Source organism: Photinus pyralis, unplaced genomic scaffold (genome assembly GCF_008802855.1).
Source record: "Photinus pyralis isolate 1611_PpyrPB1 unplaced genomic scaffold, Ppyr1.3 Ppyr1.4_LG10, whole genome shotgun sequence".
Taxonomy (NCBI): domain Eukaryota; kingdom Metazoa; phylum Arthropoda; class Insecta; order Coleoptera; family Lampyridae; genus Photinus; species Photinus pyralis.
The window spans coordinates 13,023,612-13,048,858 of record NW_022170250.1 but is presented as its reverse complement, the minus strand read 5'-3'; the positions used below and the strand labels follow the sequence as shown (position 1 = coordinate 13,048,858).

Here is a 25,247-nt window from a genome sequence, read left to right as displayed (position 1 = left end):
TGATGGTTTGCATAACCAACAGGCGCGATACACACGCAACATTAATCATATCTTGCACAATTTTTTTATCACAAAATTTATGGCTAATGATTAGGTAAGAGCACTAACGGATGTTTATGTTGCAAGACGGAACTACACAAACATGTAATCATAAAATTACATTGAAATTCCACTCAGATTCCCAAGGTGGGACAGATTACGTAACTTGCACACTTTTTAGAGTTACAAGCAACTGTAGCTTAAATCAAATTGAACTTTAGCACCTCGACCTGTGTTTCTTGGATTTTAACAACCAGAAACAAACTACGAAACATGCAGAAAACACCAATCAACAAGAAAATTAAAACTAATTATTAACTTAATTATACCTAATTTACTCTTTCACACACCTAATTAGTTCGAAATTAGCAATGAATGACTAATTTGAGGTATAATTAGCAAATTGTAGACGATCAAGTCAAGTAATTAATTACAGACTCCAAATTAGCCCGGCTTTAAGGTCTTTTATACAATTGCTTTGTAATTACCCGAGCTAGCTTACTGTCAAGTTGCATACAAACAAAAACAATTAGTACTAATTTACCCAGTTAAATTCACGATGAAAATTGATACACCTAATTAGCGAACTACTTAATTAACCTAAAAACACCTTTCAGCAACTTTCTCAGAGTGGTTTGAAATTATGTAAAGGGAAACTAGAGATGAAGTTCAAAATTACTCATAATCTTCCCATAGTTTACTTAATTATTAATTAATTACGAGTAAATTTGGGCTATTTTTGCTGTCAATTAAAAATTTGTTCTGCTCAAAGTTAATCTATTTAATTTTGTGGAGACTTCATGTGCAAAATTATGCCCATAACGACTGCATATAAAAAATCAATCTCAAGGAGCTAATTTCCCGATATCTTAAAAGATTATTTTTTGGCACGTAACATGACAAACACATTTGGATTCAGAGAAGGCCGTGGAAGTCACGTATGAAATTAATTAAGCTGACAGCTCGCGTTCAAAGGTGACAAATGAAGTACCATAAATTACACATGACCGATGCGTCTCTCTCCCTCTTTCAGGGCCAAATCGAGGCACTTTTTTGTTGACGGAACTGTTTTTCATAGGTCGCTTGACACCAAGAAACTTCCTGACATTAGTTTAATCGGGGACCCATTATCATATCTCAACATTAGGCGGTCATTATGCGACACCCTGTATTATGCAATAAGCGAATGAACCAACTTTTTTATCTGAAAAGCGATTTTCTTTAAAATTTGCAAAAACTGAAAATCGCCCCCCCCCCCTCTCCCCAGCCGCAACTTGTGTTTTTTGACATAAAAATGCTGGAGGGAGAGGTACGAAGATGCCGCCGCGGCGAACAGGAAGAATAGGCGCGTCGAATAAGGTAAGGCAATCATTTGTAGCAGTCCGAGAGAGCGCGGGGGGGGGGAGATTTGTAAAAAACAAAGATACAAAGTTATTCGACCTATGGGATTGCTACTTCCTGAATTCGTAACCGTTAGGGGTGCACACTTCTCGGATTTTTTCAGGTCGGCGCGTTCGCCACGGGAGGCAAGGGGCAGGGTGCAAAGTGCGCGTGCAAGGTCGTTTTTAGGTACATTCATGAGTTTGAAAATTTCTAGAGGGCGAGGGAGAGGAGGCTAAACGTTTTGGGGGAGAATACTGGGGGGTATACAATAACCCCCAGCAAATTTGTGCTTCCCAAAGTTAAGAAATTACCATATTTCTGGTAATCAATATATCTATGCAAAATGAATCATTTTCAATCAAACACTAATTCATCTTAGTGACGCGTGAAATGACAAACATATTTTTATCTAAAAAAAAATAATTGTTTTTCATAGGTCACTTGATACCGAGAATTTAAGTGCCCTCTATTATTTAGCGAAAAATCAACTTTTTTGCCTGAAGATCAATTTTCTTTAAAATTTGGACAAAAAATAAGAAAGTCGCTGTCCGTCCGTCCATCCGGTCTGACGTGTTGAACTACATATAGGGGAATTGTCCTACAATCTTGGAACTTTTTGCAACAAGTAGTAGTTTCGCTGTGTGAAAGGGGGGAGACGTTGTTTTTGAAAGTGAACTAGGAACATGGAGGTGGGGGGGGGGGGGGGGAGATATCCTTCATGGTACTCTAATGAGGTCTCAAAGAAGGGAATTAATTTGTACCAACGAAGGGTCCTCCTTCTCGACATCTTATCATGATCGGATATAATTCCTTATATCTCAAGAACAGATTGTCAGAGGTCTCTCGATGTAGTAGAAGCGAATATCTTGAAAACGAACTGTCATAAGAGGGTACTCATAAAGGGCAAGTGAAACGTCAAGACGAGACATCTATTGGTGATGTCAAAACTTTCGGGGCAAATATTCGCAGAACGGAGTGTCGGAGGAGGGTAGTCTCAAAGAGCGGAAAGTAGTCTAGACAAGACACACATAGACTTTGAATGTATGTCAGGCGGCCTTAAAATGTTTCGAAAAAAAATTCGTCCGTAGATTGAAGTTTCGCGGTCGCGCATAGGATATTTGAGGGTTCTTCGCGGGAGAAAAAAATTCGGCGCCACTGGCAGAGACGGCTCGCGGCAGGGGCGGTAAAAATGCGTGTCGTTAGTCGATCGCAATTTTCGGAATTTGAAGCACGCACATCTGATTTTCACAATATGCGATATGTTTGTCTTTAGTAAAAGCATCTGTGATTAAAATTGAAAAAAAAATGTATTAGTTTAGAGCTCAAAAAGTGACATCATTTTTTTGTTTATCTTTCAATTTTCTTTAAACATGCATGCGCAATCCGTTTGGCGTGTGTTTTAAATCCGCATCACTAAAAGCTGGTATTTTACCGCAAATGTTGAAATACTAAAACTAAACTTTTTTTTGGTAAAGAACAGCACGGGGGGCAGGGTCCTAATCCCCTCTCCCAGCTCCCATTTTGATGAGGGGTAACAGGGAGAAAAGGTAATTGGTAGAAAACAGTTCCTTTTGTTGAAACTTTTGATTAGAATATCATAAAAGACAAAACTAATTTCTAGCCCCCCCCCCCCTCTCTGATCTCGAAAAGGAGTCGCGGTGTAGGGGGTAAAAATTCATATCACTCCTCATGGTATTCTAATGAAAGGTCTCATTAGTTTTTCCAACTATAACTTCCCTCTCCGACTACTTTTCAAGATGGTGGGGGGGGGGGGGTTGTAGAAATTGGACGGACGGACTCCTTGACCCATTCACAAAGTGGAAGTTGGGAAGGGGGGGGGCTGGTGTTATCTTTCATGGTATTCTAATGAAATTAGCGTCCAGCGTCCTCTCTCCTCATCCTCATCAAGAGCGAATAGTCAGAGGGGTCAAAGAGCGGTTGCAACGTCTAGACGAGACATATCTATTGCCGATGTGAAAAAATGCTTCTACCCCATTATTTACTAAACTATTTCGGTTTTTAAAAACGGGCTGTGTATAATTTATACTGGCGCCTCCTAAATTGGCATAATTTCTAGTGGGGGAGGAAATTTAATTTGAAATTACTATACGAGGTTAATCTCTTATTCATTGAACATAACATTGAATGTGTCTTAATTAATTACCGAGCACTTTTCGAATCAAAATCCATGCAAAATTACCTTTATGGTGCTAATGTAATTAAACGCCAATTATATAAATTAAATTTGACAGCGCCCAATTACCGAGTGGAATTTCAAGCCGTGTAATTAATTAAATTACTTACAATGTGAGGCGAGCAACTGAAAACCGATTCGCTGTCATTGTCACTTTTGACAGTTACCTACCTCGTTCCTTCAGATGCATCCTCGCCCAGTCCCGATAGACTCGAAGAAATCGATCGGTGGGCTCAACGTCGAGATCGCCCAGCACGAAGATCCGATACGCGTCGTCACCGTACTTTCCGATGCCGTACAGCTCGCGAACGTGCCGCCACTCCTTGTGGACGTAATCGTGCGACATCCGCCAGACCTGGTGCGCTCGCCTCTTCGGCAGGCCGATGTTGACGAAGTACGGCTCGAGGTCGGACGGCCGCCTGCCGATGACCTCGTGCGGATTGCGGAAGTCCTCGAGGAACGCGTCGAGGTTCGGCTTGGCCGCCATGCACGAGGTCTTGTTTAGGAAGATCGTCGCGACGAGCAGCGACCAGGGGTTGCGGTAGAGCGACTCCTCGACGAGGTTGTGCGGGGAACGCGGAGGAATCCACGCGTTCGACTTTCGTTTCGGCGCGAAGCGGAGCAGGTTCGACAGCTTCGGACGGCAGCTTCTGAGAAACGCCCGGTTGACGGCCGTAATTTTGACGTCGTCGTTCTCCGCGTAGCAGGCGGCGCAGACGCCCGCGACGAGCCGGACGTTTTCGTCGAAGTACTTGCTCAAGACAATGGGCATTACGCGCCTGGAGAAAGAAACGCCGGCGTGCATAAATTACTCGAATTATGTGTAACATAAATCGTGCATGGTGCAAGGTTACCTTGGTCTATCAAAAGCAGTCACGGCGCGGTCTTCCCAGGTGAGCAAAGGCTAATCCCATAGGATTACAGTCATTTAGATAAACTCATAATTACGGGCGGAAGTGACGGCGGTAAAATTACAGTAATCAAAGCCAGCTCGACGCGTCGAAAAAAAACGGAACACGTAGCCCAAGGTGACACGGTGATTTACGTTCAATCATTGCAGATGGATCAGTCGCCCCAGGCGAGTTTGGGTCCGAAACGCGGCCGCAATGTGCTACAACGATACAACACGACGTCCGGCGCGACGCCGCCGATTGTCCCCCAGATCAGGATAACGCCGCGCCCCAGGTCGCTCAACTTGCACAACGAAATCGCGCCGCCGAATTTCGCCACCGGCGGCGGCGAATTAACGCTAAGTGTGATATCGCGTGACCGTTCCTCGCCGCACTTCCTGCAGGTGCCCCCGTTACCGTACCAGCCGTCGGAGCGCTCGCAAAGCATCGCGAGCTGTTGCAGATGCGAGCTCGAGGAGACGCCGAAGAACTTGCTCTCGTGGCGGCGTCTGCACATGTCGCGCGCGAAACTAAAGGCGACCTCGACGACATCCGAGCTCCTGTCCGGCTTCGCCATGGTCGCGATGGTCGAGTTGCAAATCAACGAAGGCACCGCGGTGCCCGAATGGCTCTTCGTCATGTTCTCCGTGTGCACGACCGTGCTGGTGGCCGTCCACATTTTCGCCCTCATGATTTCGACGTACATTCTGCCGAATATCGACGCGATCTCGAAGCTGGAGGTGAGCGAGCTCGTCAGCGAGAGCCCGCACGAGCGCATGAAGGGCTTCATCCAACTCGCGTGGGCGTTTTCGACAGTTTTAGGTAACTTAGGTAATTGTAACCGATGCGATTTCGTAGGTCTCTTTCTGTTCTTGGTCGAGGTCGCCATCTTGTGCTGGGTGAAGTTTTGGGATTACTCGTTTACTGCCGCAATTGCGGCGACCGTAATCGTGATACCTGTGCTCGTCATTTTTGTGCTTTTCGTCGTTCACTTCTACCACTCGCTGGTGGCGCACCGATGCGATACGTCGGTCGAGGACCTGGAGGGATTGGAAAATATGAAGAAGCACCTGGATCACGCGTCTAGTCCAGTTTAGATTATTAAACAATGTAATTAAAATAGTATACGACTTCTGGAGTGCCGTATCGGGCCTTGTCTGCGCTGTAGTTGTATAATTTCCTGTTTCAAACGCTCCTCCTCCTTTCGCGCCTTTTCCAGTTCGAGCTCCGTTTCGCTTCGTTCGCGCTTCTTCGCCTCGGCCTCGCGCGTCTTTCGCTCGTTAACCTGGAGCTCGACCTCCTTTTTCCACTGCCGCCTCCTCAGCTCCTCCTCCTCGTTCGTTCTTCGCGCGTCGCCGTCGTACTCCTCGACGAGCTTGAGCGCGCTCTGCCGCTCCTCGAGCACGCGCCTCTGCTCCTCCTTATTCTTGCGCAGTTTTTCGTCGATCTGCCCCCTGACGGTTTCGAGTACGTCGCGTAGAAGAGCGGATCGCGCCTTGTCCTCCTCGAGCCAAATCTCCTTTTGCTTCTCGTAGATGTGCTTCGCCTCCGAATCGAACACGAAGTCGAAGTGCTGCAGGCGCTTCCGCTCCAAATCCTGCTGGTCGCGCGCGTACTTTAAGAACTCCTCCATGGTGCGCTTCACCTCGTCCCTCTTCCTTTCGTTCTCGATTCGCTCGGCCGTCTCCGAGTCGATCAGGCTTTTGACGAACTCCTGTTCGCGCCGTAGATTCTCGCGGACGTCGTCCGCGTTCTGCTTCAGCTTGAGCTTGTGCAGCTTGAGGTTTTCAAGCGCGACGGCGCGCTCTCGCTTGCGAGCGTCGTGCTCGACGCGTCTCTGCTCGAGGAGCTCAACCGCGGACAGCTTAAGCGCGTCCTCCTCTTCCTCCCTCTGCAACCGCTCGCTTTCCTGCTGCTTCAGTTGGAGATTCTCCATTTGCTTCTCCAACTCCTCGCGCAGCTTTCGATTTTTTTCGGCAACCTTACGCTGCAAAAGCTCCTCCTTTTCGTTTTCCTGATCGAGCCACTTCTGACGTTCGGCCAGCAGCCGGCGACACTCCTCCTCCTGCCGCTCCTTGTCGAGACGCTTTTGTATTTGCTGATCTAACCAGCTCAGCTTCATCTCGTTCAGGCCGCGCTTGCGCTCGTGGAGGCGCACCGATGGGTTGTTATTGCGCCATTGGTGGTAGAGGGCCAGTTCGGCCTCGTGGCGGCGCTTCTCCTCGTTGGCAAAGGCCACGGCGGAGTGCACGCTTTTCAGCAGTTCGCTCGGGACCTCACTACGTCTGAGCGTATCGCGATTCTTCACCATCAGCTCGACCTGATAGCTGCGCTCCTCCTCCTCGTGCAGCTTCTTCAGCTTCTCCCGACGCTTCTCCAGGTTCTCCTTGCGCTCTCTACTTTTTTTTATGTCCGCCATCTTGTCATTGGCGGCCTGGTAATAGCGCGGCGACGTCCACTCGTCAAATTTGTTATTGTACTTCTCCCACGACTTATAGTAGCGCACCTGATTGTTCCACTTGACCTGGTGGTCGTGCTCCCGCTCGCGCCGCCTCACAATGCGAGCCTCCGGATTTGGTCGCGCCGAAGATCGGCCCGAAGCTCTAGACGACATCTGCAAGAATTATAACTTCTCATGAATATGTAAAAAGGGGAAATTCGCGAGGGGGTTCCTATTAAAAAAACCGATAAGCGATTACAGAGAGCGGGGAATCACAAAGCGCGCGCGACGTCATCGACACGCACTAAAAAATCGGGTCCCCCGCCACTTTTCAAGTTCATTCATAAAATGTCAAGAGCGAATTTCAAGTGTTGCGGGTAATTAATAAACCGCACGAGGAGATAACGCGATGTTGTCATCATAAGGTTGATAAATGTCGAACGGTTCGCACGATGCAGAGCTGGCTAATTTTTGTTTTTGGTTTAGGCGTCCTCGGTCAGGGCGAAATGTGCGACTTTGAGCTGGTGACCAGGGAGGAGTGGGGCGCGCGACCTCCGACCGACGTCCAGACCATGCAGGATCCGGTGCCCTACGTGATCATCCACCACACCTACCAGCCGCCGGCTTGCTCGTCGAGCGAGGACTGCATTAAGGCGATGCGATGGATGCAGGACTTCCACCAGGTAAACCGTGTCTTCGGCAAGGTTTCCGCTAACTCATTCAATACAGATCGATCGCAAGTGGAACGACATCGGCTACAACTTCGTGATCGGGGGCGACGGCAAGGCATACACCGGTCGAGGCTGGTCGGTCGTCGGAGCACACTCGCCCAGCTACAACAACCAAAGCATCGGCATCTCCCTAATCGGCGACTGGAGAGGTAAGCCATCGAGCCGTCGTACAAAATTGCTAACGTACCCTTCCAGTCGAGCTGCCACCCCCGAAACAGATCGAGACCGCGCGTAAAGTGATCGATTGCGGCGTGCAAACGGGAAAGATACGACCCGACTACAAGCTGTTCGGGCACCAGCAGGTGCGGCAGGGAACCGAGTGCCCCGGCCAACGGTTGCTCGACGAAATTTCGACGTGGGATCATTTCTCGAAGACGCCCCCGTTCGTGTGGGTGCCCAACGAGATACCGACATAATTAGGCAATTTTTTTGTAACGTTAGCAAATACATTTACTTTTATTTCGTGTGCGTTCTTTTTGAGAAGGTACGATTTCGGTATTTCCAAGGGGAACACGCTACTCGCAAGAGCTTGAGGCAGCCAGATTCCTTGCACCATGTCACCTGACATGAATTTCCATTAAAAAAAATATCTACTTACTTTAGACCACTCTACTTCAATTTTTTTGACAAAATTTCATTGGCAAATTTTGGGAGTGAACCTTAAAAATAAAATCCCTAAACCTAGAGACCCTTACTGCATGATGCCTGATCATTAAACGGAAAAAGGGAACAGGAGAACATGAGAAAATTAAGCCAAAAAATTGCAAAGAATATTTTTGGGGGGAAGGGGGAAAGAAGAAAAAAAAAGATTCAGTGTTCCGACAATTACCATACCAGATTTTATTGCGCCAAAGGGAATAATATCCCCCAATCCTACATTCTAAGATCTTCCTTTCCTGAGGAGTATTTTCTTCCCCCATACACTTATTTGGTACATTTTAAAAAATTATGGTGTAAGTGCCAATAATAATTTTTGAAAAAGGTCCATCGAGTGGCCTATGAGTAAGAAAATACTCGTTAGGAAGGGCAGGTCGTAGAATGTAGAATTGGGAGATCTGGGGGGGATAGAATAATAATAATAATAATAATATTCTTTATTTCCATGGACACATGATTGTAGTCCATAGGATGCGTCAAAAAATACCTCCCAGCCATTCACTCCAGTGCAATAAAATCTTATGATAATTGTCGGAAAAGGAACACCTAATCTTTCTTTTTCCATACCCCCCAGACCCCCCGGTTTCGCATTCTTCCCCAAATTTATAGTGCTCTTGGGACTTAAATGAATCATCGAACGTAACACTAGAAGCTTATGGGGCAGAAAATGCTCCTTAGGAACGGAGGATCGTAGAATGTTAGACCGGGGGCCTGGGGGGTATGGAATACCCCCCAGCCCCTCCCTCCAGGACAGTAAAATCTTTGAGTATTTGTCGGAAAAGGAACACCCAACCTTTCTTTTTCCTGGGAGATTTTCCATACCCCCCAGACCCCCCGGTTTCGTAACACTAGAAGCCTACGGAGTAGAAAATGCTCGTTAGGAAAGGAGGATCTTAGAATGTTAGACCGGGGCCTGGGGGGTATGGAATACCCCCCAGCCATTCCCTCCAGGGCAGTAAGTTCTTTGGGTAATTGTCGGATAAGGAACACCCAACCTTTCTTTTTCCTGGGGGGTATTCCATACCCCCCCCAGACCCCCCGGTTTCGCATTCTTCCCCAAAATATTTAGTGCTCTTGGCACTTAAATGAATCATCGAACGTAACACTAGAAGCTTAAGGGGCAGAAAATGCTCCTTAGGAAAGGAGGATCGTAGAATGTTAGACCGGGGGGTCTGGGGGGTATGGAATACCCCCCAGCCATTCCCTCCAGGGCAGTAAGTTCTTTGGGTAATTGTCGGAAAAGGAACATCCAACCTTTCTTTTTCCCGGGGGGTATTTCATACCCCCCAGACCCCCCGGTTTCGCATTCTTCCCCAAAATATTTAGTGCTCTTGGCACTTAAATGGATCATCGAACGTAACACTAGAAGCTTATGGGACAGAAAATGCTCCTTAGGAAAGGAGGATCGTAGAATGTTAGACGGGGGGGTCTGGGGGGTATGGAATACCCCCCAGCCATTACCTCCAGGGCAGTAAGATCTTTGGGTAATTGTCTGAAAAGGAACACCCAACCTTTCTTTTTCTTGGGGGGTATTCCATACCCCCCAGACCCCCCGGTTTCGCATTCTTCCCCAAATTTATAGTGCTCTTGGCACTTAAATGAATCATCGAACGTAAAACTAGAAGCCTATGGAGCAAAACACTCCTGAGGACAGGAGGATCGTAGAATGTTAGACCGGGGGGTCTGGGGGGTATGGAATACCCCTCAGCCATTACCTCCAGGGCAGTAAGATCTTTGGGTAATTGTCTGAAAAGGAACACCCAACCTTTCTTTTTCCTGGGGGGTTCCTGGGGGGTATTCCATACCCCCCCAGACCCCCGGTTTCGCATTTCTCCAAAATATTTACTGTTGTACACCATCATTTTTGAAAATAGACCATCGAATGTAACACGAGGAGCCTATGGGGAGGAAAATACTCCTTAGAAAAGGAAGAAGTCTTGTCTCGAGCTCAGTTTTCCACTTTAAATAACTTTTAAAGGTCCATTTCAGGGCGGCGTTACAAATGAAAGTGGATACAAAAACATACAAGTCATCTAACAAATTCGGTACCTGGACACCCTCAAAAGAACAGGAGAACATAAACGAAATAACGAGAGGAGGTTTATCGCCCATTTGTTTAACCGTCCTGTAAGAAACAAATCTAAAACGTTTTAAGGGCAAAATCGTCTCGAACGGAAATTATCCGTCAACAGATGGCGACACGCGCGCGCTATTTTTAAATTTGAAATAAACGGCGCGCGGTTTGGGTTACGAAAAAGTTTCAAAGCGCCTGAAATTATCGTCGAACTTGCGGAAGGCGATTTTTGGATCGCAGCGAAGTTTGCGCTCCATAAATTTGTGTATTTATAGTAATTTTGCGTTGAAATGAAAACGTCTAAACATTTAAGACGTCACGCGGCGAAAATAGACTCCCTTCTATTTTAGAATCGGCTCCATTATGAAAATATTTATAGTTCGTAAAGTGTGTTTCTTGCGAGCTCGCTGGTAGACGATTTTATTGAATTTTCGCCAGCGAAATGCCGATCGGGAAGGGTGCGAGCACGGAGGAGAGACGGGGCAGCAGTACCGCGAAGCGCGAGACCTTTCGGCCGCCTTGGGTCAAGGAGGGGCCCGACGATCTGCGCCCGAAACCGTCGGAGTTCCTCTCGAAATCGAAACAGATGAGCAAAGATGCTGCGGCCCAAAAAGCGGAAGGTAAGCCGCATCGAATTGGGGCAGTAATCGAGTTTGTATATAACTTGCAGCGGCGAAGAAGGGCGAATCACAAGAGAACGGCGGATCCAAGGAGAGCACGTTCGTACGGCCCCAACTTAAGCCGGTTCCGCCAAAGGAACAGACGAAATTGCAATCACGAGAAGTTAAAGTGCCGATTAAGCTCAACAGTGCGGCAGAACGGAGTTATCCCGAAACAAAACCGCCACTCAAACGGAATAGTATCATAAGCGAAGACACGGAAAAGGTAATTATGTAATGAGTCGATGGTGCGTAGGATGAGCATGTTTTCAGCAGCCTCGCAATCCGATTCCGCGCCAGGACAGTTTGAAGAAGGTGGTCGCCCCGAAGGCGCCCCCGATGCCGCCGCCCGCACCCAAGCTTCCCAAAGCGACCGACCTAAAGCCGCTCAGCGACAAGCAGAAGGCGACGATCGACGCTTTAAAGTAAGTGTACAGAATGCTACTCGTAACCAATTAACATCCTCAGGGCACGACCGAAAGTACGACCCGACTGGACGGCGATGCTCAAGGAGGTCGAGAGCGGACCCAAGCTGAAACACGTCCAGTGTAACGACCGTTCGAAACCGCTACTGCCGAAGACGAAGGACGACGACAAGTCGCAATTTATCTACGAGAGCGAGAAGCCGGAGAAGGACGACTCGCACAATATGTTGCTGAAGGAGGTAAGGCCCGTGTGCTTGTGGGTGGCACATAATCCGTTGGCGCTTTCAGATCCAATTGGGTGTAGCATTGAAGAAGGTCAAGACAAACGATCGCAGTAAGCCCGTGCTGGAGGGGCTGCGTAAGTTCCGAAGACAGATGACCATCGAGGAGCAGATCATCAAATCTCAGTCGATGGCCAGCATACCACCAGTAAGTTTTTCTCACTACAAATTTCCGAAAAAACAAACACATTTACGCATATTACATCTCTAAGCCGTTTTAAGTTGGCTTTGGCTATTGATCACCCCTTCCTGTGGTGAGTGAAGCGTATTCGACCCAAAGCACCGAAGTTAAATAACGGTGCCCCAAAAATTATCGACATATCTCTTCCTTAACCGATTTAGAAGTCGCCTTAGGATGAATTACACCGTTCTGCTGTGACCGATGCTTGCCCAGTCGAAAGAACCCAACGTGGAATTTCAGTTTCCACGAGGATTTGAAATTAATTTAAATTCACGTTATAAAAGACCAAAAAAATGAACTGAGAAAAAAAAATAGTGAGGTTATGGACGAGGAAGTGGCTCACATAGATCATGAGTGACTATAACATGACACAAAACAAACCTTTGCTACAAAAAATTCGGAAAAATGCTAGGGGGTGTAACAAAGTTACGAGGTGGCTAAATTAAATTTTGATTTTAAATCTAATGTCAAGTTAAGTACGTTATCATATTCTCCTGATACATTTTTTTTCCCACCGAGGTATGATCTGATTCCAATTCAGGCGATCACAGAAACGCAAGGAAGTAAATGATTGGCAAAGTCCGTCCTATGTATCATGTTCGCCGCCTGATACAATTTTTTCTCAACGAATTTTCTGATGTAACTATCACGTTCAAAAACAATCGTATCAGGATCACGGGAAGTATTTTATAGACAGTTGACCGCTGAAATGGTTCCTTGTTGGGGCGCATACGTTGAGAAAAAAATTGTATGCCTCCTCTACGTTCTTCTTGCATCTGCTTCACGTTTCTATTGCGCATCTTTCAACTACTTTTACATTAATACCCCCCAGACCCCCCGGTTTCACAATCTCTACCAAAATATGTAGTGCGAGCTTACACATGAATTTTCAGAAGGGGAATCGAATGTGAGTCCCCAGGGATGAATATTTTGTGGGAGAATGTAGCACCGGGGGGAGTCAATACCCCCCGGGCACAAATACGACCCCGCTATACGAAAATCTAGAAAAGGAATATTGAATATTTGTTTCCTGGGGGGTATTCGGTTCCACAATCTCCACCAAAATATGTAGTGCGAGCTTACACATGAATTTTCAGAAGGGGAATCGAATGTGAGTCCCCAGGGATGAACATTTTGTGGGAGAATGTAGCACCGGGGGGAGTCAATACCCCCCGGGCACAAATACGACCCTGCTATACGAAAATCTTGTAATTGTAAGAAAAGGAATATTGAATATTTGTTTCCTGGGGGGTATTCCATACCCCCCAGACCCCCCCATTCCACAATCTCCACCAAAATATGTAGTGCGAGCTTACACATGAATTTTCAGAAGGGGAATCGAATGTGAGTCCCCAGGGATGAACAATTGAACATTTTGCGGGAGAATGTAGCACCGGGGGGAGTCATTACCCCCCCAGGCACAAATACAACCCTGCTATAGGAAAATCTTGTAATTGTAAGAAAAAGAATATTGAATATTTGTTTCCTGGGGGGTATTCGATAACCCCCAGACCCCCCGGTTCCACAATCTCCACCAAAATATGTAGTGCGAGTTTACACATGAATTTTCAGAAGGGGAATCGAATGTGAGTCCCCAGGGATGAACATTTTGTGGGAGAATGTAGCACCGAGGGGGTCAATACCCCCCAGGGCACAAATACGACCCCGCTATACGAAAATCTTGTAATTGTAAGAAAAGGAATATTAAATATTTGTTTCCTGGGGGGTATTCGGTTCCACAATCTCCACCAAAATATGTAGTGCGAGCTTACACATGAATTTTCAGAAGGGGAATCGAATGTGAGTCCCCAGGGATGAACATTTTGTGGGAGAATGTAGCACCGGGGGGAGTCAATACCCCCCGGGCACAAATACGACCCTGCTATACGAAAATCTTGTAATTGTAAGAAAAGGAATATTGAATATTTGTTTCCTGGGGGGTATTCCATATCCCCCAGACTCCTCTGACAATCATAAAATTTTCGTATAGTGGGGTCGTATGTGTGGCTGGGGGGGGGGGGATTCCATTCTCCATCAAATTGCGTAGGAACCTTCACCGAGACGCTGATGCCAACGCCATCTTAAAATGCTTGCTTAAAACGTGATCTTTCGCTGAGCGGATTTTTTTTGTGCTTTTGGCGCCAATTCCGCTCTGATCTTGGCGCAGAAAAAATGTTTCCGACAAGCCTAAAACTTCACTGTTGCATCACTATTCGTAACTTACAGGAAGAAATTGCAGATGAGGTCGACGAATTGGACGACATCGACAAAGTGCGAGACGACCTCCAGAGCACCAAGCAAATGCTCGCCATCGAGCTTCGCAACAAAGAATCGCTCGCACGCGAGAACAAGCGATTGCAGACGCGGCTAGCTCAGCTGGAGGCCGATCTCGAAAGGGAGCACTCAAACAAGAAGGTGTCAGAATCTGCCGAGACCGATGACAAGGTAAGACACGTAGAGCACGATCTCACGCTCACGCGTCAGTTTTCAGATGCTAACCACTCTCAAATCGGAAGCAGCCGACGCACGAAAGACAGCCGAAGACCTCAAGCAGAAGTTCCACGAGGCTTCCAATCAGCTCGACAACACCAAAAGCGAACTGGAAGAGGTACGCAAGCAAAAACAAGTCCTCGAGAAGAAACTGACCGAAACATTGTCGGGCAAACGCGTCTCGATATGCGAGCGTCAGGATAGCATTCGGAGGGATTCGGAAAGCGAGCTGGAGGTCGCGCACGACTCCAACGACGACGACGAGGAAGACGAAGAGAAAAAAGAGCGTAAAATGCAAAAGGAGGTGAAACAGCTCCGCAACAAACTCCGAGGCTGCAAGAACAAGGAGGACAACGCGAAAAAGGAACGCATCGCGCTCAAAACGCAAGGCAAACGGCTACAGCAGGCGATCAAGGACGAACGGAAGAAGTACCGGGGCCTGAAAAAGGAGGTGCACAAAATGGCGGCGCTGCTCAAGGATCCCGACGATAGCGACGAAGAGGAGGAGGAAGCCGACGAGGAGGAGGAAGAGACACAGTCGGAGACGGAAAGCGAGAGCAGCGAAAGCGAGTCGGAGAGCGAGGCCGAGAAGAGCGCCAGCGAGGCAGAGGACGCGCCCGTCGAGAAGAAGCGCGCCAATCTGACGAAACGCACGAAGCGGTACGAGGGACGGCTGACCGCTCTCAAGAAGGCCAACTACCTGCTCAAGACGAACGTCGAGCGACTACAGGACGACCTGAACAAGGCGAAGGAGGAGTCGAGCTCGTTACAGCAGGAGCTCGACTCGGTGCTGGCTGAATTGGGTTAAATTGCTTTTTATTGTCGCGTTAATCTTAACAAAAGCGCTCGCTAATTTAAGTTTTTTTTATATTGTTGTGTATTATAAACGTGACGTTTTCTTTACTTGTATAACCAAATGTACACATAATAAATGTAATTACTCACCAAATTGATCGGTTAATTAACAGGTGCACTTAAAATTGTAAAAACTCACATTTAAACTAGACAGCTACAAGCACAATACAAACAAACATTTTGAGGTTAGAAACTACGACGCGCGCTTGCAACGTATCGACTGTGGCTATTGTACCCACCAGTTACAAATTGTACAGAGGGAACGAAAATATGAGCCAAAGCTACTTTTTTTAGTAAATTCCAAATGCCAGATAGTGGAAGCATCGCGTTTAGGTCACTACCGAGTACGATCACAACACTAACCGCATAAAATAGTTTTAAAATCTACCCTTGAGAATGACAACCATGTGATGGAAGGTACGAAAATACCTAAAATGCCATCATTCATGATTCCATTTCTTCGATTTCAATCAAGGTCAATGTGTGTATATGAAAGAGATACGAAAAAAGTAAAGAAAGTTAACGGAGGCGCGAATGAGATGTAAGAGACGCGATAGGGTGGCGAAAGAGAAGCAAACGAAGCGCATAAGAATGAAATGAGTACGAATGAGACGTGTAAGAAAGACGCGCTAACGAAAGAGGCGAAGGGGCGCAATGAGGACGTAGGGGTGATGCCACACAAGCGCAAAGATGAAGGAAGTGTGAAAAAGACGCAAAATAAACTTGAAGAAGAAGGAGCAAGTAGAATTTGAAGCGGCGAGGAAAGTGAATGAAAAGAGGGAGTGCAATGATTGATAAAGTTGAGAGAGATGCAAAAGAGGTGCTAGGAAAAATTGAAGTAGCCGCAAATGGGGAAGTGAAAAGCGATTAGAAGTGTGGCGCAAGAAAGTGTTAAAAGAGGAGCGAATGACACGTGGAAGACGCAAAAATGAAACCTCGAAGAAGTGTTGCAGGAGCGCGAATGAGACGTAGAACAGACATAAAGGAGACGTGCGAAGAATGAAAGAAATGGGTTTGAAGCGGTGAAAAGAAGTAAAGGAAGCGCGAAAAGTTGAAGGGGACGCGAAATAAACGCAAAGACGTAAGGGAAACGGTAATGTTAAAAAAATATAATTGTGCGTAAAAACACAACATTACAATGTTAATAATATAATCAAATTATTATAAAGTAGGATCACGTCTTTCGGCCTTTGCACGTTCATTTTTCACCCTGAAATAAGTGAGAATTAAGTTAGAAATGGACACCAAGAAACCATACCTCTGTCCGCTATTGGTTAAAGCCTTCTGCTTTATAAAACTGCAGGTGTCTGTAATCTTGTGATTGGAACTGGCAAGTTTGATGACCCTATCGAATTGTTTCAGAAAGTTAGTGTACTTTTCAAATGCAAACTTGGTTGTGTCCTTCTTGGTAGAGGCCCCCGTCCACGAACAAGCGTGCACAAAATCCTTGCTCAACATGAGATCCAGGAGGTAGTACATAAGCTTAGTCGAGTCCAATTGCTTACCCATCTGCTCATAGTGACCGACAAAGTGCTCAACAAAGCCGTTTGCATACGAACTATCCCTTAGCGCCGCTTCTAAATCGTCAAAGGCTTCTTTGGTGGCAATCGGAAATCGTTGGGAAAATTCATCGCCGCCGCCGGCTTGATTGGCAGGGACTACTGCCCGACTTATCTTGTCGACTTTTAGTGTTAAGTCTTTTAGAAGTTTCAGGCAGGACTCGACATCTGCAACTGTCGCATATTGCCGATGGTCACAATTTGGAGGTGCAGGGTTCGATCCAGATCCGGTAGAATTCATATCAGCTAGAAATGAGTCCAATTTTGTAGCGTTCTTACGCAAAGTTAAATGTAATTAAACATTGTTGGATAAGGTGCGGTATGGAGAGTAAATCAACCCCAACATTTTACTCCTGATACACTCGCGATTGTTGAAACTGTTTAGTACAAGAAGATACGTAAATCGTGTCAGCTTACTCTGCATTCTTTTGTAATTTTTAAAAGTTGTCGACAATAAAAAGTTTGGAAATACATTTGCGAATCTGTGATCCTGATTATTTTTATAATAACATTAATTTGCAAAATTGGCAACCAAAAGAAAACAGCATAAACGAAGAAGAGATATTTGTATTAGGGGAACATAATATGTGCCCTCCTCAAAACACGTTTTTACCCCAGTTACTAAAATAATCTAAACACGACACTGGTTTACAATAAGGTGCGTACAGGAAGAGCGGCTTTCTCACGCACTACTTAAACTATTTGGACGCTATTTCGCGAGTCCCCCGTCAACTTGTAACGTAAACGATTCAATAAATATAATAGTTAACTAGGTGGTTCGTTATGTATCTAGTAACTTAAATGTTACATGCAAGTAACACAAAACGCCTAGCACTGTTATGTAACGGTGTAACGTAACGAATACGTCACGCTATGTAACATACATGTATATATATGTTACATGAACGTAATAAGTAACACAACGGAATGTCACAACAAATAACCCAGTTATGTATCGTATATAGGTACAAACATACATTACATTAGAGTAATATGTAATGCAACTGAAGGTTTAAGCAAATATGTAACATATATGTAACATTACGTTGCATGGGGGTTGTATGTAACGCAACTGAAGGTTACAGTAAATATGGTAGTTACGCAACAAATATGTATATGTTAGTATACATGAGAGCCTTGTAACGCAAACGAAGGCTACAGTAATGTAAAAATAACTAACTGCAGCAGTGAAAAAATAAAGATATATTCTTATAAAATAAAACAAAATAACAATTCCTAAAAATGTAGAATATTATCACAATAGATACATTTCAAATATTCATTAATAATATATATAATAAAATTATTGATTTTGGAGAGGTTTTTCTCTTGACTGTCTCAGCGTGCTTAAGCGTAACCACTCACCCACCGTCAATTCAATGGCACTTTCGCTAGTGTCGGGGAAAGTTTGCCGAACGGCATCTGCATAAAAGAAAGTTCTATAAGGCAAACTGCGTTCCCACCAAAACAGTTTTCATTATGTAAAAATAGTGCATCAATTCCAAATGCTTGAACGGAAAATGATTCGTTTTCCCAAGAAGGGAACAGCTAATCCCCAAACAAAAAAAGGTGGAATATAAATTTATACTTACACAAACACTGAACCAAAACAACACCGACTTATTTCCATATAGCGTCAAAAAGAACTTTATCTTTCGCTTGAAGTTGACTGTTGAGGTCGAGGTTGAGGTTATGTGTCCCGCAGCCGTTAACCTTTACTTTTCACTAGAGGTATATGCGTACTTCTTTTCAGATATACTTCACCTAACGAAATAGGTAATAAGAATTAATTGTATTAGAAAATAACGGTTTAACATCAAAAAGAAACAAGTTTTTACCTCTTCCCACAAAAAACCGTAGATAAACACCACAAAAATTCCGTTCATCAACCGCATTCGCGTGTCACATAGGAGATAGTAATGGCGTCTCACGACAGTACGAGACTGCGCAAAGGTGGTGTACCTATTTATGGATAAGAAAAGAAATTTTGCATTAACAACCTTGATGTACCTTCANGACCAAACAAAAGGGAATTTCTCGAACTGTGGGGCACTTTTCGAAAAACTACAGGTAGGGGGTTTTAGGTGGGCCCTTGGGCCTCCACGGTGTACTTATCCTCCGCGTGCAAAACTCACTCAATTTTAATAAATCAATTTTGAATTGCAACTTGCATTATTCGTATACCGCGCCATTGACCAAACAAAAGGGAATTTTTCGAACTGTGGGGTGCTATTCGAAAAACGACAGATAGAGGGTTTTAGGTGGGCCCTTCGGCCTCCACGGCGCCCTTGCTTTCCGCGTGCAAAACTCACTCAATTTTAATAAATCAATTTTGAATTGCAACTTGCATTATTCGTATACCGCGCCATTGACCAAACAAAAGGGAATTTCTCGAACTGTGGGGCACTTTTCGAAAAACTACAGGTAGGGGGTTTTAGGTGGGCCCTTGGGCCTCCACGGTGTACTTATCCTCCGCGTGCAAAACTCACTCAATTTTAATAAATCAATTTTGAATTGCAACTTGCATTATTCGTATACCGCGCCATTGACCAAACAAAAGGGAATTTCTCGAACTGTGGGGCACTTTTCGAAAAACTACAGGTAGGGGGTTTTAGGTGGGCCCTTGGGCCTCCACGGTGTACTTATCCTCCGCGTGCAAAACTCACTCAATTTTAATAAATCAATTTTGAATTGCAACTTGCATTATTCGTATACCGCGCCATTGACCAAACAAAAGGGAATTTCTCGAACTGTGGGGCACTTTTCGAAAAACTACAGGTACGGGGGGTTAAGTGGGCCCTTGGGCCTCCACGGCGTCCTTATCCTCCGCGTGCAAAACTCACTCACTCACACACTTGCGGAATTTGTCAACTTCGGGGACGAATTTGTCGGGGGTTTAGGGCTATTTTCCGAAAAGGGGATGAGAATTGGTCCCGGTGCCATCACTTTCGATGGCCATTGATAAAAAAAAAACAAAAAAAAAAACGAATGTAACTTCAGCCCGGTCCTAGTTATTTTTTGTTTTCCCGTTTAGGTTGGTACTACCCCAAAAGCGAATGTCCTTAAAAAAAAAAGCGAATGTAACTTCAGGCTGGTTATGTGCCCTCCTCAAAACACGTTTTTACCCCAGTTACTAAAATAATCTAAACACGACACTGGTTTACAATAAGGTGCGTACAGGAAGAGCGGCTTTCTCACGCACTACTTAAACTATTTGGACGCTATTTCGCGAGTCGGCAGTTGGTTTACACTTAACTTTGGGGACACTTTACATTTTTAAGTAAACAAACCTTTGAAAGTACTTCTTCAGGGAACGTTTGGAGCGAACACTATATACTGATTTGACTACTCACTTACTCAGAACAAATCGACATCCGCCTGAACTAATCGCCAAGGCCAGCGAAAAAGGTCGTCGGACGTCGGTATGAGTCAGTCCTCGACTTGAACCAGTGGCGTAGCTGCAGGCGCTCCCTCACGACTTGAAACAGCGCAGCCTTTCTGTTTCCCAAAACTGTTACGGGAATTCGTAAGGCATTGCGCTTTTATAGAAGAACGAAGAACTGAGGGTCTAGAGAAATACCCCCCTCCCTCCTTCACCCCGTACTCGGAGATTTGATTACCTTTTTTTAAAGGTTAACAAAGTATGAAACGTGCAGCAGGATTTTTACGAAAAATTATAGCAACGTCGAGGACATGAAAATATGTAAAAACGAGGCAGATCGTGCGACCAGGTCACCCCACCCCCACTCAAACTGTCGTGTTTTTCGACTTAAAAAATTCGTAACTCGAGAACGGCGAAAGCTACGAGTACGCCACCGCGGCCTAGGGGAGTGCGCCGAGGGTGGGCGCGTCGAACCGGGTAGGGTTTAATTTTTTAACGACCCCCCCCCGCGCGGGGGGGGGCTGTCGTAAGAGGTGAAAAAACACTTTTTCGGATCTGGACGGGAAGTTATTGGGCAACGAGGTCGATGCTTTCGAAATCCGTAGCCGTTAGAGGTGGGTAACCCCCCCCTCCCCCATCTCCGGGAGGTAGGGAGAGGGCGCAAAATGAGCTCGTTAGGCTGCTGTTGAGTATATGCGCGACTTTTTAACAATTCGTAGCGGTGGAAGAAGGGGAGATACGAAAAAACTTAACGTTGCGCGCCATTAGGCCGCTCTGTGGCACGAACTAATAGGGCGGTGTGCGAACCGCGTGGGAATTTTTGGGGGTAAAACGGATTGTCCCCCGGGAAAAACAAAAAAGGCGTTAAAGGAAGGCACAGGTGGAGAAACGTACGCGGGACGTCGAGACGCTTAAGACCCGCCGAGGTCGCACCCTCGTTCCTCCATCCCTTCCGCGCGACGTGGGGGGAAAGTCGAAAGGTTGTAGTGTCTTTGTGTATTTTAATATGCGAGGCGAAGCCGAGCAATGTGTCAACGGTCCTGTACAAGCGTGACACAGGGTGGCATTTACAGTGGTGTATACCCCCCCCCCCATTTCCTAGAGAGAGCTCTTTTCAATATTTTGGCGTTTATTCGGAGACGACGAGAGCTAGAACAATGCTGTTTTTTACGTTGGATTCCTATATCAGTTGGTCGCGTTCCAAAATCGACGGCGATTAGACTTCCGCCCCCCCCCCCTGCATTCCTCACCGCTGCGTAAAGGTAAAGTTATGGGCGCCTTAACGGGAGGACCTATATCGATGCTGCGGTTTTGCCTATTGACTTTGCAGTTCGATTGCGCTTGCGAGGCGTCGGGGCGCCCCTCTCTCACCCCACATTGCTTATAGATGGCAATTTTGGTGTTTAATCGGAAACGAGGGGGGCTACAACCATGTTGTTTTTTATGTTAGATCCCAATATCGCTCGGTCGCGTTCTAGAATCGACTGTAAATGCGCGAGGAGAGGCAGCGCAGCCTCCGATTCCGGAAGTGTGTCCTTTGTGTGTTTTAAAGTGCGAGGCGGAGCCGAGCAATGTGTCAGCGGGCCTATTTAAATAAGTGTGAGATTGGGCGTGATTGGGCCTCATCTACATTCGCGTTACTAATATACCTATGCACATGCGCAAATCCAAACTTTCTTATTTATGGAGCAATTTGTGTGATAGGTCCCTCTAATAAAAGAAAACAAAACGGTTAAGCAAAAAGTCGTACTGCGCATGCGCAAAACTCTACATTCTTATTTATGCCAGTAACTAATAAAGATTTGGTGTACAATTAAAACAGAATTAGATGTCATTTATCGTATGGAACAAAACGAGATAGCACACAGTATCCAAAACTGATTAGGTAACGTAAAAATACCCCATTTTCGACGGAATTTATGTGAAATTACCTCACGTTAGCGAAGTCTTAAAATGCCAGGCATTTTTCCCAACCTATGCGTCGAATTTTTATTATATTATTATTAAAAAAAGAATTGGATTAACCAAGAGACTATCGATATATTGGTTCTTTTTTGAGCCGAATCAAAATTCTTTTCCTTTGTTTTTCGTATTTTATAAACTAGCAACGTTATTATAAAATCAACCCCAACTACAATCACACAGCAATCAAGCAAAAAATTGATAAACTGAAAACAATAACAAACGAATCCCACTTTTCTGTGGCGCCCAACTGCTAATGGAAGGGGGGGGGAGGTATATTTGGTGTGGAATGGAGGGAAACTTGCCAAATGTTTAGTGTTAGCATTCATACGATAATTTGAGAGAAAACACCATCAACTTACTCTATACCCTTGTGTGGGAGAAGATAGTACCGGGGAGTCTGAGGGTATGGAATACTCCCAGCATACGAAGATGCGATTACCTTTTCCCAAAGCTTATTACCATAAGAATGCTAGTGGTAATATTGATGCGGTTTCCCATTTTTCCAAAGCATATTCTTTGGAACTTTTAGAGGATGCAAAAGAGGCGCGAATGAGACGTGAAAAAAAGTAATGAGGAAGTAGGGGGGAAGCAATAGAACCGCAAGGAAGTAGCTGGCCCTCCCCCAGACTTGTATCATCATCTAAAGTGTAAATTGTACCAGAACCAAGGAAACTTGTTCTTATTCAAATTTCTGAATCAGGATCACAGAAACATACCTACATCAGGAACCTGTACAAATTATTAAGGGGGCATAATTTCACAAATTGTATGAGAATCACAAAGCTGTGCATTAGGAGAAGGAGGTTTTACAATTGTGGTAGGGGTTGAGGTCTATTTTGTTTATAACTAAATTGTATCTCTCAATCTTAAAAATCGTTTACTATGACAAACTGCAATTGAAAGCAATTGTTTTTGGCCAGTGAAAGGGGGTGGAGTCACTTTTGAGGTTGCTGTAGGGAGGGGATGTCCCATCACCACAAATGTGGCATTAACAAAATACAAAAATCTTAAATATATTTCTAAAATTGCGTAGTTTACATTCACCTTAACATTCATAAAATCTCCCCAAACGAAAACGATACAATATGCGTTGATTGACGATTAAAAACACTAAGAGCCCCCGCAATTACCTGTAGCTGTTGTACTTCTGTAACAGAACTTTCACCTCGCTATCGACCTCGTCGTCCTAAAACCAGACGTTCAGCAAACAAAGCACCCAAAATCGAGATATTTACCAAGCTGTTGTCAACCATGGTGTTGGCGGTGCCCAACGCCTTAACCGCCTCCTTATATCTACCCAACGCGATCAAACACTTGCCGATCAGCAGCTTATTCTCCTTCCAATCGGCGCCCATTAGATTTTCTGCAAGTTGAAAGTGCTCGAGCGCCTCGTCGAACGTCCCGTTGGGAGGCTCGGCGAAAAACGTCGCGGCGACCTTACGCTCGTACCACTTCAAATTCGCCGACTCGTAAGTGAACCGACCGAGCATGTGGTGGAGCGTCGGGTCGCCGGCCTTAAGTCCGATTGCCGTGTCGATGTGCTGCTTGAACAGGTAACCGTCGCTGATCTTGCCCTGAATCGACTGCGTGTTCGAACGCATCCCGATCAGTATGGCGCACCACTTGTGGGCATCGGCTACCTTCGGGTTAAGCTCAATAGAGCTCTCGCACATCTCAATACCTAATAACAATTTAATTGGGGGGAAGACTAGAAGGAAATAATAACGAACATACCCTTTGTGATAAATTCCTGCTTCACGACGGGGTCGCTGACCGTCGAGATCATCTTATAACACGCCTTCCCGAAATGCCACAGTATCTCAGAGTCGCGCGGGTACTTCAGATTTAACTCGCTCAAGTTTTCGTAGGCGTTCTTAACTTTAGCCGCGTCGCCGGAGTTTAAATTTAAATCGATCTCTTGCAGAATCTAAAAGAAACGACAAACACGTTGAAACGATCCATTTATTAACGGGTATACAACAATTTGATCGTCAACAGCGACTCCCAGTGGTTTCTACACACCTGCTCGAGCGGTGTGATGGTGCTTTGCGTCGATTCGTCGTCGCTCAAATCGTAAAACTCCAAGTCGGAGCTGTCCGCCTCGTTAACGCTGTCATACGAGCGTGTGCTGAGCGTGGACGACGACGACACCTTGTGCAAATTGTGCTTTTTCCTAAACCGCTCTTTGCTGCAAGTCGAGTGTTAAACGAGCGACCAAGTGGAGCCGATTACCTTAGCTTTTGGGTGCGCAACTGCTCCAGCTCCGATTGAAGGCCGCAGACCTGCCGATCCAAACGGGCCAACTCCCGGACCATGGAATGTCTGCGACGTTCCTGGCGGAAGTGCTCCACGATGAACATGCCGGCTGCGCCCACGATACCGATAACGGCGGCCCCCAAGACGTAGAGAGCGGAATTGGAAGTCATGTTTGCGGGGTGAATGAGGTTAATCTACAGCTTGGAGGGCACCTGAAACTACACCATAGCGAGAGGCATCTTTAAAATTGCGATTAGACGACACAAACGGACTGGAATACGAAAAAACGAGGAGAATAATACATAAAAGATTGAGGGAAATGATACAAAACAAATCAAATTATCAACAGCGCCACCAAGTGGTCAAACGAGAAAGTCGATATATGTTAAAGGACGGTTTACATGCAGTTAGTATATACAAGATGTGCAGTATTTTATCCAATCTTGGAACTGATTGAAATTATTGATTCTACAGGCCAAATTCTATCAGAAAAACTTTTTTCTCGGTCGATCTCAGACATTTTTTTTCTACGGCCTCAAAAAAAGGCAGTGTATAACCTTCCTTTTTTACCAAAAATCGACTGTTCCAAAATTTCTCGGGAAAACACATTTTCTCACTAATTTTGGTGCGTAGAATCCAAAACGAATCGTACTTTTTCGATCAGACCTCTCAATCAAAAGTTATGGACCAAATTTCGAGAAAAAGTTCAAAGGGCTGTAACTTTTGATCCAGTGGTCCAATCCTGGAACTGTTTGAAATTATGGATTCTACGGGCCAAACTCTATA

The 25,247-nt window shown here is 45.5% G+C and overlaps 7 protein-coding genes across 15 annotated transcripts; 3 read left to right on the top strand and 4 right to left on the bottom strand.

Annotated features, from left to right (window-relative positions):
- Positions 1–2: 2 nt before the first annotated feature.
- LOC116161233 (methyl-CpG-binding domain protein 4-like) lies at positions 3–10,654 on the bottom strand. Of its 2 annotated transcripts, XM_031474514.1 has the most exons (3): positions 8,276–10,654; positions 3,788–4,395; positions 3–132 (listed from the first exon to the last, which is right to left on the bottom strand). In XM_031474514.1, exons 2-3 carry the CDS (start codon positions 4,386–4,388, stop codon positions 104–106), a joined length of 630 nt encoding a protein of 209 aa, XP_031330374.1. In that variant the 5' UTR covers positions 4,389–4,395; positions 8,276–10,654; the 3' UTR covers positions 3–103. The 2 variants fall into 2 exon arrangements, with proteins under 2 accessions (XP_031330374.1, XP_031330373.1); XM_031474513.1 differs by lacking the exon at positions 8,276–10,654 and having other exon boundaries at positions 3,788–4,450.
- LOC116161225 (calcium release-activated calcium channel protein 1-like) lies at positions 4,395–5,649 on the top strand. Of its 3 annotated transcripts, XM_031474502.1 has the most exons (3): positions 4,425–4,507; positions 4,674–5,328; positions 5,365–5,649. In XM_031474502.1, exons 1-3 carry the CDS (start codon positions 4,436–4,438, stop codon positions 5,601–5,603), a joined length of 966 nt encoding a protein of 321 aa, XP_031330362.1. In that variant the 5' UTR covers positions 4,425–4,435; the 3' UTR covers positions 5,604–5,649. The 3 variants fall into 3 exon arrangements, with proteins under 3 accessions (XP_031330361.1, XP_031330362.1, XP_031330360.1); XM_031474501.1 differs by having other exon boundaries at positions 4,395–4,509; positions 4,677–5,649; XM_031474500.1 differs by having other exon boundaries at positions 4,674–5,649.
- On the bottom strand, positions 5,211–15,513 carry LOC116161215 (trichoplein keratin filament-binding protein-like). The gene is made up of 2 exons (XM_031474487.1): positions 15,390–15,513; positions 5,211–7,120 (listed from the first exon to the last, which is right to left on the bottom strand). The coding sequence occupies exon 2, from the start codon at positions 7,118–7,120 to the stop codon at positions 5,621–5,623; it is 1,500 nt and encodes a 499-aa protein (XP_031330347.1). The 5' UTR covers positions 15,390–15,513; the 3' UTR covers positions 5,211–5,620.
- LOC116161236 (peptidoglycan-recognition protein LB-like) lies at positions 7,219–8,143 on the top strand. 2 transcript variants are annotated; one of them, XM_031474518.1, is made up of 4 exons: positions 7,219–7,371; positions 7,433–7,629; positions 7,676–7,826; positions 7,873–8,143. In XM_031474518.1, the coding sequence occupies exons 2-4, from the start codon at positions 7,453–7,455 to the stop codon at positions 8,091–8,093; spliced, it is 549 nt and encodes a 182-aa protein (XP_031330378.1). In that variant the 5' UTR covers positions 7,219–7,371; positions 7,433–7,452; the 3' UTR covers positions 8,094–8,143. The 2 variants fall into 2 exon arrangements, with proteins under 2 accessions (XP_031330378.1, XP_031330377.1); XM_031474517.1 differs by lacking the exon at positions 7,219–7,371 and having other exon boundaries at positions 7,378–7,629.
- LOC116161209 (DNA ligase 1-like) lies at positions 10,741–15,393 on the top strand. 2 transcript variants are annotated; one of them, XM_031474478.1, is made up of 7 exons: positions 10,741–11,028; positions 11,079–11,293; positions 11,341–11,492; positions 11,536–11,731; positions 11,781–11,921; positions 14,181–14,399; positions 14,446–15,393. In XM_031474478.1, the coding sequence occupies exons 1-7, from the start codon at positions 10,851–10,853 to the stop codon at positions 15,250–15,252; spliced, it is 1,908 nt and encodes a 635-aa protein (XP_031330338.1). In that variant the 5' UTR covers positions 10,741–10,850; the 3' UTR covers positions 15,253–15,393. The 2 variants fall into 2 exon arrangements, with proteins under 2 accessions (XP_031330338.1, XP_031330339.1); XM_031474479.1 differs by having other exon boundaries at positions 10,742–11,028; positions 11,344–11,492.
- An 866-nt stretch (positions 15,514–16,379) lies between the features above and the next one.
- Positions 16,380–20,367, bottom strand: LOC116162020. Of its 4 annotated transcripts, none has more exons than XM_031475533.1 (3): positions 20,216–20,367; positions 16,558–17,104; positions 16,380–16,509 (listed from the first exon to the last, which is right to left on the bottom strand). In XM_031475533.1, the coding sequence occupies exons 2-3, from the start codon at positions 17,097–17,099 to the stop codon at positions 16,461–16,463; spliced, it is 591 nt and encodes a 196-aa protein (XP_031331393.1). In that variant the 5' UTR covers positions 17,100–17,104; positions 20,216–20,367; the 3' UTR covers positions 16,380–16,460. The 4 variants fall into 4 exon arrangements, with proteins under 4 accessions (XP_031331393.1, XP_031331396.1, XP_031331391.1 ...); XM_031475536.1 differs by having other exon boundaries at positions 20,212–20,360; XM_031475531.1 differs by having other exon boundaries at positions 20,149–20,358.
- Positions 20,368–23,202: 2,835 nt separating this feature from the next.
- Positions 23,203–24,954, bottom strand: LOC116162169 (regulator of microtubule dynamics protein 1-like). Its single transcript, XM_031475715.1, has 5 exons — positions 24,438–24,954; positions 24,228–24,393; positions 23,940–24,132; positions 23,441–23,886; positions 23,203–23,391 (listed from the first exon to the last, which is right to left on the bottom strand). Exons 1-5 carry the CDS (start codon positions 24,629–24,631, stop codon positions 23,332–23,334), a joined length of 1,059 nt encoding a protein of 352 aa, XP_031331575.1. The 5' UTR covers positions 24,632–24,954; the 3' UTR covers positions 23,203–23,331.
- Positions 24,955–25,247: the final 293 nt, after the last annotated feature.

Bases quoted from the DNA above. Each gene is read 5' to 3' on its own strand.
- LOC116161225 (XM_031474500.1), top strand. From the start codon at position 4,436: ATGTGTAACATAAATCGTGCATGGTGCAAGGTTACCTTGGTCTATCAA. The intron at 4,508-4,673 runs AGGTGAGCAAAG...GTTCAATCATTG, and splicing joins AGTCACGGCGCGGTCTTCCC to CAGATGGATCAGTCGCCCCA.
- LOC116161209 (XM_031474478.1), top strand. From the start codon at position 10,851: ATGCCGATCGGGAAGGGTGCGAGCACGGAGGAGAGACGGGGCAGCAGT. The intron at 11,029-11,078 runs GTAAGCCGCATC...TATAACTTGCAG, and splicing joins TGCGGCCCAAAAAGCGGAAG to CGGCGAAGAAGGGCGAATCA. The intron at 14,400-14,445 runs GTAAGACACGTA...GTCAGTTTTCAG, and splicing joins CTGCCGAGACCGATGACAAG to ATGCTAACCACTCTCAAATC.
- LOC116161233 (XM_031474513.1), bottom strand. From the start codon at position 4,421: ATGCACGCCGGCGTTTCTTTCTCCAGGCGCGTAATGCCCATTGTCTTG. The intron at 133-3,787 runs GTAGGTAACTGT...ATGTTTGTGTAG, and splicing joins GATGCATCTGAAGGAACGAG to TTCCGTCTTGCAACATAAAC.
- LOC116161236 (XM_031474517.1), top strand. From the start codon at position 7,399: ATGCAGAGCTGGCTAATTTTTGTTTTTGGTTTAGGCGTCCTCGGTCAG. The intron at 7,630-7,675 runs GTAAACCGTGTC...CATTCAATACAG, and splicing joins GGATGCAGGACTTCCACCAG to ATCGATCGCAAGTGGAACGA. The intron at 7,827-7,872 runs GTAAGCCATCGA...GTACCCTTCCAG, and splicing joins CCTAATCGGCGACTGGAGAG to TCGAGCTGCCACCCCCGAAA.
- LOC116161215 (XM_031474487.1), bottom strand. From the start codon at position 7,120: ATGTCGTCTAGAGCTTCGGGCCGATCTTCGGCGCGACCAAATCCGGAG.
- LOC116162020 (XM_031475533.1), bottom strand. From the start codon at position 17,099: ATGAATTCTACCGGATCTGGATCGAACCCTGCACCTCCAAATTGTGAC. The intron at 16,510-16,557 runs GTATGGTTTCTT...CACTTATTTCAG, and splicing joins TTAACCAATAGCGGACAGAG to GGTGAAAAATGAACGTGCAA.
- LOC116162169 (XM_031475715.1), bottom strand. From the start codon at position 24,631: ATGACTTCCAATTCCGCTCTCTACGTCTTGGGGGCCGCCGTTATCGGT. The intron at 24,394-24,437 runs GTAATCGGCTCC...CTCGACTTGCAG, and splicing joins TTGCGCACCCAAAAGCTAAG to CAAAGAGCGGTTTAGGAAAA. The intron at 23,392-23,440 runs GTAAATATCTCG...GTCTGGTTTTAG, and splicing joins CCATGGTTGACAACAGCTTG to GACGACGAGGTCGATAGCGA.